Source organism: Palaemon carinicauda, chromosome 37 (genome assembly GCF_036898095.1).
Source record: "Palaemon carinicauda isolate YSFRI2023 chromosome 37, ASM3689809v2, whole genome shotgun sequence".
Lineage (NCBI taxonomy): Eukaryota > Metazoa > Arthropoda > Malacostraca > Decapoda > Palaemonidae > Palaemon > Palaemon carinicauda.
Window position 1 is genome coordinate 4580369 of NC_090761.1, and position 20000 is coordinate 4600368.

General features: G+C 33.4%; 1 protein-coding gene across 1 annotated transcript in view; it reads right to left on the reverse strand.

Annotated features, from left to right (window-relative positions):
- The window catches only part of LOC137628971 (secretin receptor-like), a 390916-nt gene that overhangs the window by 134840 nt on the left and 236076 nt on the right, over nucleotides 1–20000 (reverse strand). Inside the window, exon 5 of the mRNA XM_068360225.1 lies at nucleotides 3702–3793. Coding sequence (XP_068216326.1) covers nucleotides 3702–3793 — 92 coding nt within the window. The remainder of the gene's footprint in view (nucleotides 1–3701; nucleotides 3794–20000) is intronic.

The window sequence follows — 20000 nt, forward strand, 5'->3', positions numbered from 1 at the left end:
TTTTGTATCGTCCATATATTTTTTTCTTACCATTTTTATATCTTTCTTATTCTATTTCTTTCCCTTTTTACATCTTCCTTATTTCATTTCTTTCAATTTTTACATCTTCCTTATTTTATTTATTTCTATTTTTACATCTAAGTTTCATTTCTTTCCGTTTTTGCATATTCCTTATTTTATTTCTTACCAATTTTACATCTTTCTTATTTGGTTTCTTTCCATTTTTACACCTTCCTTATTTTAATTCTTTCCATTTTTACATCTTCCTTATCTTATTTCTTTCCATTTTTACATCTAGGTTTCATTGCTTTCCATTTTGCATCATCCTTGTTTTATTTCTTTCTATTTTCCCATCTTCTTTATTTCATTTCTTTCTCTTTTTACATCTTCCTTATTTTATTTATTACCATTTTTACATCTAAGTTTCTAGTCTTCCCATTTTTGCATCTTCCTTGTTTTATTGCTTCCCATTTTTACATCTTTTTTATTATATTTCTTTCCATTTTTACATCTTCCTTATTTTATTTCTTTCCATTTTTACATCATCCTTATCTTATTTCTTTCCATTATTACATTAGGTTTCGTTGCTTTCCATTTTTACATCTTCCTTGTTTTATTTCTTTCCATTTTTACATCTTGCTTATTCTATTTCTTTCTCTTTTTACATCTTCCTTATTTCATTTCTTTCCATTTTGACATCTTCCTTATCTTATATCTTTCAATTTTTACATCTTTCTTATCTTATTTCTTTCTATTTTTACATCTAGGTTTCATTGCTTTCCATTTTTGCATCTTCCTTGTTTTATTTATTTCCATTTTTGCATCTTCCTTATTTTATTTCTTTCTTTTTTTACATCTTCCTTATTTCATTTCTTTCCATTTTTACATCTAGGATTTATATTTTTCCAGTTTTACATGTATGTTTTATTTCTTTCCATTTTTTACTCTTATTGCTGTTGCGTGATTTACCATGATCGGAGAAGAACCTGTTTGTGAGTTATAGCATTTCATCTTTCTCATCGTCTTTTATTATTATTATTATTATTATTATTATTATTATTTATTATTATTATTATTAATTATTAATTGTTAATTATTAATTATTCATTATGATCATCATCATCATCATCATCATCATTATTATTATTAAGAGTAATAGTATTATTATTATTATTATTATTATTATTTTTATTATTATTATTATTACTACTACTACTACTACCATTATTATTATTATTATTATTATTATTATTATTATTAGCTGTGATCCCTCGAAGTACATGGGAAATTATATGGAATTTTTTTACAACATATCAACTATAATTTGAAAAAAATTCTATTTATCTATTCATTCTTTTCATTGTTTTTTTTTTCCTTGCTGCAATTTCAGACCAGTACTATAAGAAGAATTTAACAAACATATAGACACGCATACGTCTATAGTCAATTCTTTTTAGTGAGGCAGATTTGCACCGACTTGCAGGGTTCCCCTTTTAGCTTGGAAAAGTTTCTCGATTGCTGATTGGTTGGACAAGATAATTCTAAACAATCAGAATGCAGGAAACTTTTCCGAGTTAAAAGGGCACCCCTGCAAATCAGTGCAAATGCGCCTCAATAAAAAAATTGGGTATAGTGTACAGTATACAGCGTATTACAGCTATAGGTATAGATTTCTGTTTATATTGTTGATGTTATTGTTGCTGTTGCAGTTATCGTTATCACTATTTTTAATTGTGTATATGTGTACATAAAACGAGCCAAAATTACCACTAAAACCCCGAGGAAACAGGTACAGAACATATCAATCAGTTTAATGTGGACGTCTAATATGGTGATCATAATTGGTACAGCTAACTCCATCATTTTAATTACACATCATGGAAAGCTAAAACACATCTGGTAACTTCAAAAATAGCGGTAATATCCATGCGAGGAAAAAAAAAAAAAAAAAACTTTGAACAAATACCATATTAAGTAGCAATAATATTTTCTGAATAATGTACACAGCTAAAAAAAGGGAAAATCAAATCTATTATAACCTTAAAGGAAGGGGATAGAAAAAAAATTCCTTCCTTGTATCGCCCTGTCGTTATATTTTGAGTTTCCAGATGTCTCCTAAACTTCCATTGATGCCTGATGTGTATGGAAATACATGAAGTCAACTGTAGTGCTTGTAAGATCAGGAAGACTCTTTGTACGCGTGATAAGTATTAATGGATGGTCGGAGGAAAATGTTCCAGGAAAGGAAAATAATGGACGAGCATGTTTCTTGGAAAGTCTGAATCTGTCCCGAGCTATGCTGGAATATAAGAATGCAAAGGTGCACTGTTAAATATTTCCCGCAAAAAAAGAGTAAAAATTCTGGAATAAATTTTACCTGACATTTGCTGTTTTAAAAACCGATGTATTGACCTTAGGAGTGATATTAATGCCACCGACCTTTTAAAAAGATACCAAAGTTGGGTAAAAATTGCGGTCGCCTGTATTTTACTGAAATACGGCTGAGAACCGTATGATTTTACAGAAAAATCTCGATTCAAATTACGGTTTTTTAACATTGTAGGTATGTACTTTCCGAAGTAAATGTCAATAGACTGCCTTGAAGGAACTGAACTTGAGAAAGAGGCTTTACTGTTGAAAATATAAAGTTCTCAAATTTGATTAATAACAATTATCCATAGGAAAGATGAAACGGTGAGGAAAATTTAATGGCTAATTATATTCTATCGTAAATTAGACATAGAGGCAACAGGGCGGATATAATTGTGAGTTAAGAGAGGCTGGAGAGACTTTATATCTAGTTATGGTTTAATTGAAGGTTAAATTAGCAGATATTGAAGTTCAAGCTTTAAGGAAGGGATAGAAATATGGCTATAAATATGATGAAACAAGTATGATTGATATAAGGGAAGGGAGAATAGAATGCAAGACAATGATTGATAATCGAGATAGAGGGGAAGAGGAATACAAAGACAGCCTTAGAAAGATGAATGAGAGAAGTAATCCTTTATTCCTAGAAAGAGGGAGAAAATATGCAAGATGGAGGTGAATAACGCCAAAGGGATGAGGCGAGTTTCAGTGCACTTCTGATTAGCCTTTAGTGTAGTTTATCATTCGACTAATTTTGCGGAAGTTTACTGCACCGCGGGTTTGGCCAAGATTCAACAGTAAAGTATGACTGCTGCATTAACCTCATCTCTAAAACACCTATTGAGAATCGGAATACTCCGCCCTCTTGGCGCCAGCCTCCCCAAAAATAAACAGCAAATGATTAAAAGAATATATATATATATATATATATATATATATATATATATGTATATGTATATATATATATATATATATATATATATATATATATATATATATATATATATACATATGCTTTATATATAGAAAAAAAATTTCTATCATACTTGGGATCGAACCCTAGACCCTTCAAATGAAAGGCCAGGGCCCCTCCAACCATGCCACCATATATAAATATATATATATATATATATATATATATATATATATATATATATATATATATATATATATATATATATATATGCGCGTGTGTGTATGTATACATATTCTACTTGCACGCGTATGTACATAGCTCAGTGTAGTTTAAACAGTGTCTGGAACATAGATATCCCCCCTTAAAAAAAAAATAAAAAAAAAATAATAAATCGGGGCATCCAGACAGTACTTACTTGACACAAGCCAGGACGGTAAAAGCGATGATGAGGGTAGCTAACGACACACTGTAGCCTATGTAGGACACTGTCCTCACAACAGGAGCAAACTGTAAAAGAAAACAGATGGAATTACATAAGGTACCAATTAGATTTATAGACATAGATAACACTCCTGAAGTACATTTTGAAGTACAGTTGCACACAGAAGTCTATGGTATATCTTGCTCCGAAGAAGTGTAACCAAACAGATAGTGTAGGGAGAGATGGCAGAGGTGGGGTAAAACAAAGGAACTTTCCGCGCAGTATGGGTGTGGCTGGGTGCACTACTTCAGATAAGGTGTACCAGGTATTCCTGTATCGAACTGTTCATCTAGTGACAGTAAACTCATTGGCAATACAGGGAATAAGAAAGGCTTCGTAGGTTCATCGATGTATTTCTAAAACTTTGGAAGTTCATCTCATGTAAGTCTTCGGAATGGATACGAATTTTGAGCTCATAAGATAAAACTAAATATAAGAAAGAACGATTCGATTAAGTGAATCAATAACACCAATTTGGAGATATTGAAAAAGTTCATCAGAATCTAATATAAATCTTATGTTTTACCTAAAAGTTTCGACCTAAATTAGAGTCCAACCAGGTTTTACAGACTTTGGCACGCGGGAATAAAGAATCGAAGTGGTAATTACGGTTAATGGAACCTTTACTGAGAGAGAGAGAGAGAGAGAGAGAGAGAGAGAGAGAGAGAGAGAGAGAGAGAGAGAGAGAGAGAGAGAGAGAGAGAGTTTTAGACCGTAAATTATCGAGAGCTCCAAATAACAACTATCTATTGTTGGAACAAAAAGGGTTTACAAAAGTGATGTTATTGAAGAGGCAAAGAGCCCATAATAAAACGAATGATTTTAGCAGTTTATATCAAGAAATATTTAAAACACTATTTTGGGAGTGGGTTTGAATAGCGTAATCCTTTCATTTAGATCTTTACACAAACCGTCTATTCTATTGAAATCAAGCTTTTGTTAATTTTTAACATGGAAAACTTTTCAAACGAGTGCCATTCGCCGTCCGAACACAAATGCCCTCATAATATTCAAATAAAAACGTCAAACAACTTTCATGTATTTTTTTTATTATTTCTTAAATCTCCGAGCCATTAAAATTCAATGCAGGCCTCTCCAGTTAATGTTATTTACCACGACAAAACTATGTTGATATTTGAGTTTTCTCAGACTGAAAATAGAGTTCAAAAATAAGGTTAAATAGTGTAATAAAAAAGGAAAATGTCAGAAAAACCGCCTTCAGCACCGCTGATGTTATAAGCCCGATTGCTTGGTTAACTCATAGATTTTTCTAATTGTTCCATGAAAGTATTAGATAGTTGTTGAAATGTTAAAGTGTATATTAAAAAGTATTAATTTCATATGTATATATATATATATATATATATATATATATATATATATACATATATGTATGTATGTATGTATATATATGAAGTATATATACACATACATATATTTATATGTGTGTTTAGGTTTATATATAAACATAAACACACAACCACACACATACACACACACACACACACATATATATATATATATATATATATATATATATATATGTGTGTGTGTGTGTGTGTGTATACTGTATATGCATGCATACATATATACATATATATACATACATATATATACATATATATGTATATATATATATATATATATATATATATATATATATATAGATAATATGTGTGTGTGTTTGTATACAGTATATACATATATTTATATGTGTGTTTAGTTTTATATATAAAGATAGACACACAAACATATATATACATACAAATATATATACATATATATGTATGTATATATATAAATAATATATGTGTGTTTGTATACAGTATATACATATATTTATATGTGTGTTTAGTTTTATATATAAAGATAGACACACAAACATGCACAAACACATATGTATATATATATATATATATATATATATATATATATATAGATAGATAGATAGATATATATATGTATATATATATGTATATGTGTATGTATACAGTATATGCCTATACATATATATACATACATTTATATATATATATATATATATATATATATATATAATATATATATATGATGTATACATATTATTATTATCATTATTATTATTATCACTTGCTAAGCTACAGCCATAGTTGGAAAAGCAGGATGCTATAACCCCAGGGGCCCCAACAAGGAAAATAGCCCAGTGAGGAAAGAAAACAAAGAAAGATAAAATATTTTTAGAACATTACCAACATTGAAATAGATATTTCCTATATAGATTATAAAGACTAACAAAAAGTATGTACTTTTTTTACTTTTTATATCATGGTCATTTTTATTCACTAAGAACAAAACAACAGTAGCGCTGGGGCTTTAATTTCTTTCACTGAACTTTACATAGAAAATCAACAAGAGATTTTGCTCGATATACAAGTTAACGATACTGTACAGTACATAATAAACTTGATTTGTTTTAAGTAAAAGAAAATGCAAAATTTTTGTACAGTATTTATGCTAATTGCCTTTTGTCAGGTTTGTTATCTTCGTCAGTTCTATGAGTTATTACCTCCACCAACGGAGGCTCGGTACTACACGGTATTCTAGAAGTTTTATTCCAGCTGTTAACAAGTTGTGGAATGATCTTCCTAATCGGGTAGTTGAATCGGTAGAACTTCAAAAGTTCAAAGTTGGAGCAAATGTTTTTATGTTGACCAGGCTGACACGAGTCTTTTTATAGTTTATATATGACATATCTATTTTGACGTTGTTACTGTTTTTAAACTGGTTTATTGTTAATTTGTTCTCATCATTTATTTATTTCCTTATTTCCTTTCCTCACTGGGCTATTTTTCCCTATTGGAGCCCTTGGCCTTATAGCATCATGCTTTTCCAACTAGGGTTGTAGCTTGGCTAGTAATAATAATAATAATTATGTTTTCGCCCCCGTATGTCTGTTTGTGAACCATTCCCTAGCCTCAATTTTACTCATAGAGTATTGAAACTTTCAGAGATTAATTGTTATGGTGAGATGTAAAAGTGATTCCTTTTTTGAAAGTCCTAGATCAAGGGTCAAGGTCAAGGGTAAGTAATAAGCTGCCGTGGGATTAATTTTTATGTTGAGACGTGGAAGTGATTCAATTTTCGACGTCATTGATCAAAGGTCAAGGTCAAGGTCGAGATAAAGGTCGAGAAATAAGCTGCCGTGGCAGAGGTCTGCGGTCTACTGAGTGCCTCTTTATTAAGGAATATTATCACTATAATTAACATATCTTCTAATACATGGTATAGGAAAATTACTGATCAGAATAACCAGTAAAATAATCAAGGTAATGACAAACACAAATAGTAGCCTATGTCGATAAGCAAACTAAAAGCAAACTAGATTTAATGCCTAATAGCAGATCAGACATTGATGGTACTGCTCAGGGTCCCGTTATCTCACCGCATTTCATATTTCCAATTATAATTAACAATGTGCACGACAATGTTATCTTTCAATACCACCAATATCTTCAGAACAGCGATCCCTAAATATCTCTAATTGGTATTTATATCTTCGGAAGCTTTTTGGACTAGACTAACAAGGTCTATTTCGAGAGAATATTATTAATAATGTGGCTTGAGTACCACTTCTAGTAATCCTCTTATATCAAGTGGCCTTTGATTAGCAGAACAACATCGACTACTCTTTGTTTCCCCTCAGTCAATGAACTGAAGGTAATTCAGCATTCAATTATTTAGCAGTTTATTCCTTCTGGCATTTGAATCTTATAAGGTCTGCTAGGATCCCCCCCCCCACTTGCCTATGTTTTACCATGTCCATCAAATTGAATAGAAAAAAAAAATTGCTATCCCCAATCGAGTCACTTATTAAAAAGCAAACATTTTTCGATATCGAAAATTTACAATCAAGACTTGATAAGTTAAACTGAAATTAGATTATATTTCCATCATAAACAATTTGGCATCCAAAAATTGTTTATATGATCCTCCGGACGCGGTACGAAATGATGAAACAAATTTAATTACGAATACACCGATATATCGCCCGTTACGGTCATTCCCTACCGGATTTACTATAATTACCTGTTGCCTGCAAACCGTTTTAATCTAACAAGACACTAATAACTCCTGTTGCCTATGAAAGCTTCAGATATGCACACCATTCATAACCCAGTCTCATTCTTCATTATATGCTGGAAAAATTACGAAATAATTGTTAATAAATGACCACCCATTTCCCATAACAAATTATCTCATGAAATAATGGCCTTAAAATTCTCATTAAATTTTGTCTTATCTTTACGCATTACGACCCACCCTCCATGCTCGGTCTCTGCCTTGGAGCAATTCTTTATTAGGTCGATTTTAATGGCATTTTACCATTATGAAATGATCGAACTTCCTTTGGGGGTAAATCAACAGCCTCTAGGTATTTCATGAGCAGTAAAAAGTTAGATTCATACTCCTTATATAAGAGAGGTTTCATACTATATATACACACATATATATATATATATATATATATATATATATATATATATATCTATATATATAAACCTAATTCTACTGTATATAGATATATATATATATATATATATATGTATATGTATATATACAGTATATATATATATATATATATATATATATATATATATATATATATATATACAGTATATATATTTATCTATATCTATCTATATATATATATATATATATATATATATATATATATGTATATGTATATATATATATATACATATATATATGTATATATATATGTATATATATATATATATATATATATATATATATATATATATATATATGTATGTATATATAAACATAATTCTACTGTGTATATGTTTTTATATATTCTTTTGTTTATTTTTATTTTCTTTTCTGTTAGGCTGCTTCCCCTGAAATAGTTCCAGAGAAAAAAAAAACAGTCGCTGTCTTATTCATCCTTTAACTGCTGAATCAAGGCTGAGCGCCTGTTAAGTTAAACTTTTACAATATAAGTGGTTTCATCATTCTTCCACAAAAAGTTCCATGAGTACTATTTACTCTTCATTTCTCTCATTTCATCAATCTAATCCTTCCTAGGCCTTCGCCTCCCCATGTATGTTCGTTTTTTTATTATAGACTTTTATCACCAGTTGTCATCCATTCTTTCCATATGACAGAGCCAGCCAAAATATTCTATCACGTCCTTTACCACTTCTATGTATCTCCATATTTCCTACTCTTGCAACTCTTTTTAAACTACGTTTAACTACATAAGCAGTACCTTTAATTAGCGTTAATCTTTTTTTCTTTATTATGCCTTCAGTATCCATACTTCACTACACATATCCAGCTTCACACTTGACCCTTATTTTACCATAATCCGTTATCTTTACTCCAGGATACTTATGCAAACCCACAACTCCTATTCTTCTGGGATCCAAGGTATCATTTATCAATTCAATTTTTTTTATTATATTGGAGATATATTACACCCTTATCGCAGACACAGTTTAAAGAAAAAAAGTCAATCAAATTCCTTCATATTCAAACACACATTCCATTCCTATCTTAAAAACGTTTAATCACTTCCAAAAGCATATTATCAATATTATTCAATATCCCTCTATATTATTTTCATGTCGATTTTATCATAAGCTTTTACTAGGTCCTTTCGTTTCCAGCTTCTCACATAAAAACATGTGATCAACACACCCTCTTCTTTGTATAGACAAGCCATTTCCTTTTCTAGCAGTCCTTTTACTATGTATCTTACTTTCTGAGTCCAGTGTTAAGTCCATTCAAGTCTTAAATTTACCTTAATTTACGTAGCCTTTATACAACGGAACAATTATTCATCTCATCCATCCATTCAGGTTCAGTTCTTTCCCTTACAATCCCTGGTCAACCTCTCAATCGAATTATCATTACCATACTGCAAGATCCTAGTTGTAATTCCATCAACTCCTGGTATCTTTTCTTTTTTCAACCACATAATAATTTTTCTTACATTTTCAAGAGTCACTTTAATAAGCATTGTCAGCTTTAGATTAACTCTTTTATATTCAGAAATTCTTTTAAATACTGTACTCACTCCATTGTCCCAAGACTGTATTCATACCCACAGTACATCTCTTACAGTTTTTATTCTCAGATTTCTTTGCATTAACTTACCTTTCTTACATTCTAATTAACCTGTTCCCTGCTTTTTTTGGGACTGGCCAATTTCTTTCTCTCTCACTTCATTATTTATTATCCTATCACTCCTCATGATCTCCCTGGACAATTCTATCCTGTTCGTAATACTAGGCAGGCAGTTAATTCTAATAGCCAGGCCTTCTTCATCATGAGGCTCAATACTACACAGTATTCTAGATGTTTTATTCCAGTTGTGACCAAGTTGAGGAATGATCTTCCTAATCGGGTACTTGAATCAGTAGAATTTTAAAAGTTCAAAGTTGCAGCAAATGTTTTTATGTTGACCAGGCTGACATAAGTCTTTCTATAGTTTATATATGACATATCTGTTTTTGACGTTGTTAATAGTTTATATATGACATATCTTGCTTTTCCAACTAGGGTTGTAGCTTGGCTAGTAATAATAATAATAATATGCCTACACCAGCTCTTTCCTATCAAGCAACAGCACCTCAATTGTTCCTCTATTTTCTTTTGATACTTTTCTTATCTCCTCATCAAACCCTTCACTATCTTTATTCCTTTTTCTTGTCTCTTATACACACAAGTATTTCCTGTAGTCCGTATAACCCGATCTCATTAAAGAAATACCAGGTTTCAACCCATTTCTCCTTGCATGCTCTACGCATTTCATTTGAATCTAATTCCCTTGCCTTAATTAGATTCATAGCTAGATTATCACGATTTTTCTTCCAAATTATTTACGTAATTTCATCTTAAATCTTATAATAATCTCCAGTCGGTCCTCTTCTCTGCATATTATTTATTAACTACTCTTCCGTCTAATCTGGGTAACAGAATCTTTCAAATTATTTTTCATACTATATTCACTTTCCTAGGTTTAATTATCAATGTCTTTCTTTGGAAAAACTGCTTTTCCAACAATCAAACGTCTTTTCTTGGCAAATTTACATGACTCTTTCCATGCTCATTTGCTCTAAAACCTCCATACTTACCATCACAATAGCTTTCTGTTCACCTACCTTTATATTTAAATGCACTATTATGAGCATAAATTTATGTTATCTCTCTCTCTCTCTCTCTCTCTCTCTCTCTCTCTCTCTCTCTCTCTCTCTCTCTCTCTCTCTCTCTCTCTCTCTCTCCTCTCTCTCTGTTTATATTTATATATATATATATATATATATATATATATATATATATATATATATATATATATATATACACACACACACACATATATATATATATATATATATATATATACATATATATATCTATAAATATATGTTATGTATTATTATTATTATTATTATTATTATTATTATTATTATTATTATGTGCATGTATTTGTGTGTATATGCATACATCTTTTTCTTACTGGGGATACTTCGACGTAGTGAAAGGGTTTGTGTATCACCATAATCAGCAATGCTGTACTGGTCACGGCCACCCATACTAGCTTGGTTTGCTATGAGTGATCAGACAAAAGTTTTTCACCATCACGAATCAGCATTTGCCCAGCGTGGTGATGAAAACTGGCCAAAGGCCTGGCATGAATAAGGATATATGTGAGGTCTTTATCCTACAGTGGACTAGAAACACCTACATTTGTTGTTATTGTTGAATATATATATATATATATATATATATATATATATATATATATATATATATATATATATAATTGTGTGTGTGTCTGTGTGCGTATGTATTCACACATTTATATAAATAAATATATACAGTACACACAACCAAACATATATGGCAAATAATAAGAATAATTTTTAAGTTTCCTAGCTATACAATAAGGGAACATAGCATGTCTTCAGCAGAGCTGGAACGGTCATTGAATTTATTAAAGATGTAGTTAATGACAGGTGGTGAGCGCGGGCGAGGCGGCCCTACAAACACACCTTACAGAAGCTCTTCACTTTTAACCTTCGGCTCATGACTGAAAGATGTGGGGAAGTTTGATTTTAAATGACTCAGGTTTGAATAGCTAGGAAAATTCAAAATACTTTTGACATTTGTTATTTATTCCTACACATATGCAAATAATTTGCTTACTTTACTTTAAGGGCTGCTTTTCTGGCCCTATATAGCAAGGGAACCCTACTCTCTATAGGACCATCACAGTCATTTTATCATGTTCTTTCCAAGTCATTCAGCATTTCACACAGCATATTATCCATTTATTGTTAAATCCACACTAACGAAGCACATAGAGAACAAGAAAGTCTTCTGTTTCCTCTTGAAAGAATTAATATCTCCAGTCTTTCGGATGTCTAGTGGGAGCTTTTAGTATAGTCTAGGGGCCACTTATTTAAAGGTTCTAAAGTCTACAGTAGACATATATCAAAGTTCAAATAATTTTGTCCTTTGAAATAGGGAGAAGGTGGTGTGTGTTTACTCATTACAGCCATCAACACATGGCCGACTACGAGATTCCTGTTGAAAGCAAGGGTAGGAATTATACCCATGATTTTGCGAGCACCAGTTCTAGCTGATACTTTGATCCTCTCAGTGGTCGAAGTGTATGCTTTATGGATCACTTCATGAAATCAAAAAGAGATCGTGTACCTTAATACCTCTTTCTAGGTCCTGCCTAAGCTGAGAAGAGTTGCTGACACTCAGGTCAGAGGTGTCGAATCTTTTTCAGATGGCACTGTAGAGCCCTTATGGGGACACACAAACATCTCTCAATCGCTACCAAACACTTCACATAGAAAGGGGATTGAGAAGGAATCTGACCTTGGATAGTATCCAAAAACCTGGCAAAAAACTAAGGGAAACCTACTTATACCCATCAGCATGGGAGACAGGCAGAGACACCATGCAACTCACCTACTCTCTTCGTCATGCTAATACAAGAAAAGTCAGTCTTGAGAGTCAGAACCCTGACTGACAACTTTTTCAAAGGCTCAAACATTTATGCATAAGAACCTTGAGTATGAGGGTCATATCCCACTCTGAGAGCCTGAGGTCCTGGGGTGGGCAAGACTGCTTAAAGCTCCTCACAAACATATACAACACCTACGAGGAGGAGAGGTCTATACCCTTCACTCATAAGATCATGCTTAAAGCTGCGCAGTAGCCCTGACAGCAGTGACAGAGAGAAGCTCCTCTTGGCAAAGGTAGCCGAAGATACTAGCAATGTGTGCTAAAGATGTTCTGACTGAAAAAGAATACCTTCTTTTACAATAGCAGAAGATAGTCCAATTTTCCTGGTAGATAACTGGAGAGATCTATTGTAAACACCCAGATAGCTCCAGAAATGCCTCGCGAAAAGCATTTTGCTTGGAGGAGATACTGGAAGACTCAAACCGATAAGTTCCACCGACTTCCCTGATGGGTGGTACCTATGAAGAAGCAGCTGACAGAGAAGCGAGGGCCTTAGAGAGTTCTCTTGGGACCTTGACTATTATGGGGAAAGTTGTAACAATCCAGGGGATTCCATAGCCCATGGATGTTGAAGGCAACTTTGAACATGGGCCATAGGTGTGGAACAGGGAACCAAAAGACAGGGAACTTATTGTTTAGTTGTGCGGCAAACGTGGCTCTCTACTATGCATGGATGTAACCTGCCCCTGGCAACTGAGTGTGTCTGCTAGTACATTTCTCTTGCCCAAAATGTACATGGCTGATAACTCTGTGGCGTGAAATACCACCCCAATGTGCATCCATTTAGTCAATACTACCGAATGCCTCCTTACCATTCTTGGAATGCTTGCAGTGCCAGAAAGGCTGCACTCTGAAACACATCTGATCACAGTTTCATGTCCGAAGGCAGAGAGTCGAGTGGAACTCTCCGGGAGAGGTGGTCAGCCAAGAAGTAAGCTTATCCAGAGCCTCCTGTCCCACTGGAAGAGGAAGGAATGGGAGATCCCTGGAAGCTGACCAGTGATCTTACAAACACCACTGAAGAGATCTCTGATGGCAGCACCCATGAAAAATGAGCCTCTCCAGTAAAGATAGGCAGCTGAGAAGACTCTGCCAGAGCCGAGCTGATATTTCTGTCTTGGACAAAAAATGGTCATACTACCTGCGTGAACTTGCTGATGTGATCACTTGATGGAAACTCTCATTGCTGCCATGTCTATCAGCCTGCCAAAGTAGTACTTCAACCTCTGCATGGGTATGAGTTTTGACTTATCCCAGTTAATCCCAATCCACAGATCATAGCAAAAGCGAGAAGTCAAAAACAATGTAGCAACTGCCCCACGAAAAGGGCCAGAATCAGCAAACCAAGATATATCAACAGATGTATCCCTTGTAAGTGGGCCCAACTTGCTACTAAGATGAACTCCTGAGTGAAAACCTGATAAGCAATACACAGTCCAAAGCACATAGTCTTGAACTGGTACACTATACTATAGAAGGAGAAACAGAGGTACCTTTGAAGGGACTGAGGCATGGGTACTTGAATGTATGTGTTCTTCCAATCCATTGAAAGCATGGGGTCATCCTATCTGATGAAACTCAGTACAGAATGTATTGTATCCATACTGAACTTCATTTGACGCACAAATTCATTTATTGGAGAGAGGTCGATGGCTGACCTTCAGCCCCCATTTGGCTTCTCCACCAGGAAGAGTATGCTGTAGAAGCCTAGAGACACGTCTTCAACGACTTCGAATGCATTTTTCTCCAACATCACTTCTGCCTCTGTCCGCAAGGCCAGGATTTTTGGCGATATTGGAGGATTAGTTGAGAACTCTATTGGTAAATGAAATAGGAGGGCCCAATAATCATGAATGGTTAGTAAGTAACTATATGAAAGGACAATCACTACCCAAGGTTTAGCCCCATGTCTCTGCCAAGTTGCCCAATGCCATGGCAAGGAATCCCTTACTCTCAGCTGCAGGGGGAACATTTTCCAACCCTTACCTCCGGCTCTACAACCAGAAGAGTCAAAGACTGAACGGCCATCCACAATGCCACAATAGGAGCCACAGTAGGCCTAGTAGGAAACACTGTCAGTGGGGAAGAGGTAAGTACCCTCCCAGGGGACCTCAACAAAGACCTGAGTAAGGTCACAGGCACAGAGTGAACATATATATATAAATATATATATATATATATATATATATATATTATATATATATATATATATACTGTATATATGTATACACACACACACATATATATATATATATATATATATATATATATATATATATATATATATATATATATATATATATATATATAGGCCCCGGAATCCTAGGCACAGGGGTCTGAATGATAGGCACAAGAGAAAGGGGTGATAAACACATGGGTAACCAGGTCATGAGTGATGCACCAGGTAAAACCTAGTACCAGAGTAACATACACTTACAACCTCTGAACCAATAATGCCCAACCATAGGCATGACATCCTCAAGTGCTGAAGCTTTTCTTGCCAGCAATGGTGCCACAGGACGACTTTTTACGGTCCTTCGGCCTTTTGAGGTGCCTCACTGGGGACTTAACTGTGGTGAGTTAGCACCACGTGGTTATTTTAAATGACTTGTCATAAACTCTTATTTTTCTTGATAGCTCAGTCGGTATAGTCTTCGTAGGCATGGTTTCCAGCCGAGCAGGTGGGGGTTCGAATCTCCACCCGGCCAGAAGCTGTTACCATAAAATGAATTCCAAGTGGATATATATTCCCAAGATAGAATTCGGTATTAAATACCATTCGTGGGGGATATTTACATTGATTGAAATCACGTGTGCTAGTGATATGTATTCATTTACAATAACCACATGTTGCTAACTCACGATTCAGCTATCATGTTGGAGATGGGTTTATTTCAAGTCTATGATCAGATTCCTGAATTCGACAGGAATATGTACGGGGACTTGTCATAAACTTTTATCTCTCTTGATAGCTCAGTCGGTATAGTTTTCGCAGGCATGGTTTCCAGCCGAGCAGGTGGGGGTTCTAATCTCCAACCGGCCAGAAGCTGTTACCATAAAATGAATTCCAAGTGGATATATATTCCCAAGATAGAATTCGGTAGTAAATGCCATTCGTGGGTGATTATATATATATATATATATATATATATATATATATATATATATATATATTTATATATACACATATATATACATATAATGTATATATACACTCACATATATATATATATATATATATATATATGTATATATATATATATGTATATATATATATATATATATATATATATATATATATATATATATATATGTGTGTGTGTGTGTGTGTGTATGTATATAATCATGAGAAACAATTAATGAGGTAGAATCATTTAAGCATTTAGGAATTATGATCTGCATTACAGGGTTTTTAGAATTAGAGTTTAATGAAATGTTAAAGAAAAAAATCAGTCTATTACCAGCGAGTTTTCCCCGACTTCCCGGCCCACCAGGTGACACAATTGATAGCTTTTTAGTTTGAATTACCCCAAATGAGTCGACATGGGTGAAAATCAACACAATATCGTGTTCAAATAGAAATAAATTTCTACCTCATACTTGGGGGTGTGTATATATATTTAGTGTATATATACAACATGATACTTTCTCTTTATTATATACGAAAAGATATATGATATGTGTTTATACATCTGTATGTATGGGGAAGAGATAAAATCCTGTATGCCATAATCTCGATAGCCACAAGGCCAAAAAGCCATTATACCTACAAGCTCAAAATCCTGACAGGCAACATATATTTGAGTGACTTACTGATTTTGTTTCGTAATGAAAATAATGATGGTACTAAATATGTAATGAAAATATACGTTCACATTTAAACCAAGGCCCAGATGTAAATTTGCAATTTGAAATTTAATTTTATTATCGAAATTATTAATGGAATGATAAAATTTATTAAATAGATTAATTGTGTTCTATTTCACAAAGATAATATAAAATATTTGCACGTTCACATTCACCCATCACCTTGTTGATCCGTTCTTCGCGATAATAATTTTTCAGTTTTGGAGATTATTCAATGTGTTGTGTGCATAAAATTTTATTGTTGACTTGCTGCTCCTCCTTTCGTAGCTCTTCAAGGCCAACATGAGCTCCTTGAAGGACGTTTTTCCATTTCTTGTGCAACGCTTCTGCTGCATTTTCCGTTCGTGGAAATCCTAATTGGATGGAGTCGAGTACTGGTCACATAATAGGAGGAAATCATAAAGGACAACGCTATTACACAAATGCCTTCTTCTTCGTAATCAATTTGAAACCACATAACAACTCGTCCGTTTCTTCTGGTAAATAAAGCTTTGAAAGTTTTAGCAATTTCATTCGAAGGAAGAAACGCCAAGGCAAATGAATTAAACTAAAGTTTTCATCATTGCCATAGCGAACTGATAATCCAGTTTGGAGTTATGAAATCTCTTTCAGAAGTTTGAATTGCAGCCAGTTCCAGATCAGTTCCGTTTTCATCAGTGATGTCAGACAAATCTTGAAACAAGCGTTTATACTGGACCCTACTATTTCCCATCATTAAAGCTCAAGCAAGTGAATAAACCCAGCGATTTCCATATGCCACAGGTACATGAATTATGTTTATTTATTTATCTATCTAGGTCCCATGTCCCATACGTGGGCTGTCAGTTGCTTCCATGTTATCTTGTCTCTAGCTCCCTGTATATGTTTCCCAGCTGCTACATTATCATTATCATTTACATCCTCCAGTAAACTGTCAAAAAAATTTTCCTTTGCATTCGGTTAAGGATAAATTATGCATGGATAGAAGCTATTGTCTTTGAGTGGTTCCGCTTGGGGCTCTGATCCCGAGGTCGATAAGAGAATCCAGACATTAAGGTATTAAAATCTATGGATTATTCTATTATGAAAACCCTGTCTAAATGTGCAAAATTCATCATTAATTGAATTCCAAGTACAAATATATCAATTAGCCTCGATGGTGAAGATGGGTTGATTCTAATTCTAAGTACAAAAAACCTGAATTCCACAGGTATAAATACAGACGAATTATTATTTACTTTTATCTTTCTTCGTGACTAAGTGCTATGACACTGTTCTTGCCAGCTTCCTGGACCAGGGTTTGATTCCCGACCGGTCAGAAGCTATTGCTTTTGAGTGGTTCCGCCTTGGGGCTCTGATCCCTAGGTCGATAAGAGAATCCAGATAATAGGGTATCAAAATATATGGCTTATTTGGATATGTAAAAACGTCATAATGGGCCAAATTCATCATTAATCGAATGCGAAGTACACACATACCAGTTAGCTACGACTGTGAAGATGGGTTGATTTCAATTGTAAGCTCAAAAAACCTGAATTCGATAGGTATAAATACAGAAGAATTGTCATTGTCTTTTATATATCTTTGTTGCTAAGTGCTCTGTCACTTCATACCAGCTTCCTTGACCAGGGTTCGAATCCCGGCCGGTCAGAAGCTATTGTCCTCAAGTGGTTCCGCCTTGGGGCTCTAATCCCAAGGTCGATAAAAGAATTCAGACATTAAGTTAGCAAAATAAATGGCATATTTGATAATGAAAAACTCGTCTAAATGTACTAAATTTATCATTAATCGACGGCCAAATACAAACATACCAATTAGCTACGATGGTGAAGAAGGGTTGATTTCAATTCTAAGTACAAAAACCTGAATTCAACACGTATAAATACAGAAGAATTGTCATTAATTTTTATATTTCTTCGTGGCTAAGAGCTATGTCACTATTCATGCAAGCTTACTGGACCAGGGTTTGATTCCCGGCCGGTCATAAGCTATTGTCTTTGAGTGGTTCATTCTTGGGGCTCTGATCCTTAGGGCGATAAGAGAATCCAGGCATTAAGGTACTAAAATATACGGCTTTTTCAATATATATATATATATGTATATATATATATATATCTGTAATATATATATTTATATATATATATATATATATATATATATATATATCTGTGTGTGTGTATATGTGTGAGTGTGCGTCCGGATTTTGGATGCCTGAATTTATAGCTTTTGGGTATCTTTGCATGTCGGGATTAGGGCAGCTGGGATTATGACCAATACTCATCTACACACACATGCATAGATTAATTGCATGCATATATATAGACGCATACACACTAATATACTTACATACATACGTACACACACACACACACACACACACATATATATATATATATATATATATATATATATATATACATGTAATGTTTGTTCATAATTCTATCAATTAGTCATATGCAAGTAATAGGTTCATTCTGATATCTTACTAGAAAGAAATGTCATAGTGTCAGGTTATATATACAGAAAGTTTTGTTTATAATTTAAACGTGGGACACAGAATGTACAAACTTGATGCTTTTATATGCAAAGAGATATAACAGCTTTACAAATTGAAAAAAAAAATTAATATCTTTAAGCATGCCTGAATTTAGTGACACGTGGTTTCTTTATTAGAAATTATGTGCCCTCTGAAGTATATGTTTGCTATATTAGTCTTTTTTTTTCTTTTTTTCATATATATATGTACGCATATTGGTATATGTCCAGTATATGGGAATGGGAATGTGTTTTACTGCTAGCTATATGTTAGTTTTTATATGCATATATTGGTATGTAAAATATTTTCAAATGTTTATATATGTGTGTATGTATGTATTTATATACATGTATATATTTGTATAAGCGCATTGTATAGGCATGTGAACATGTCTGGAGATATGTACATGAGTGCTAATGTGAGTATGTATAAGCATGCATGCATGTGTGTAGATGCATGTATATATTTTTATATGTTTTAATTTGTGTAAAGAAATACTAGGCAACTATCTGAAGATTTAGGAATAAAAACACTCGGAAATCTGACCTTACCCTTTAACAATCCAACTTGGCTAAAAAGAAATAACCTTATCTGGCAAAAACATGTGGTCTATTCTTCTGAATTTTTGTTCTACAAATGTTTATATGTACAGTATGTTCATATTCTCACTCTGCCATGTGTATTTTGAAATTTTCAATAAATAAATCGGTCCTTTTGATGATGTGAGACAAAACCGGTAGGGATTCACTCTCTTCATTTATTCCTTGTTGTTTACTGCATGATGATTATGATGATGATGAGTTTAC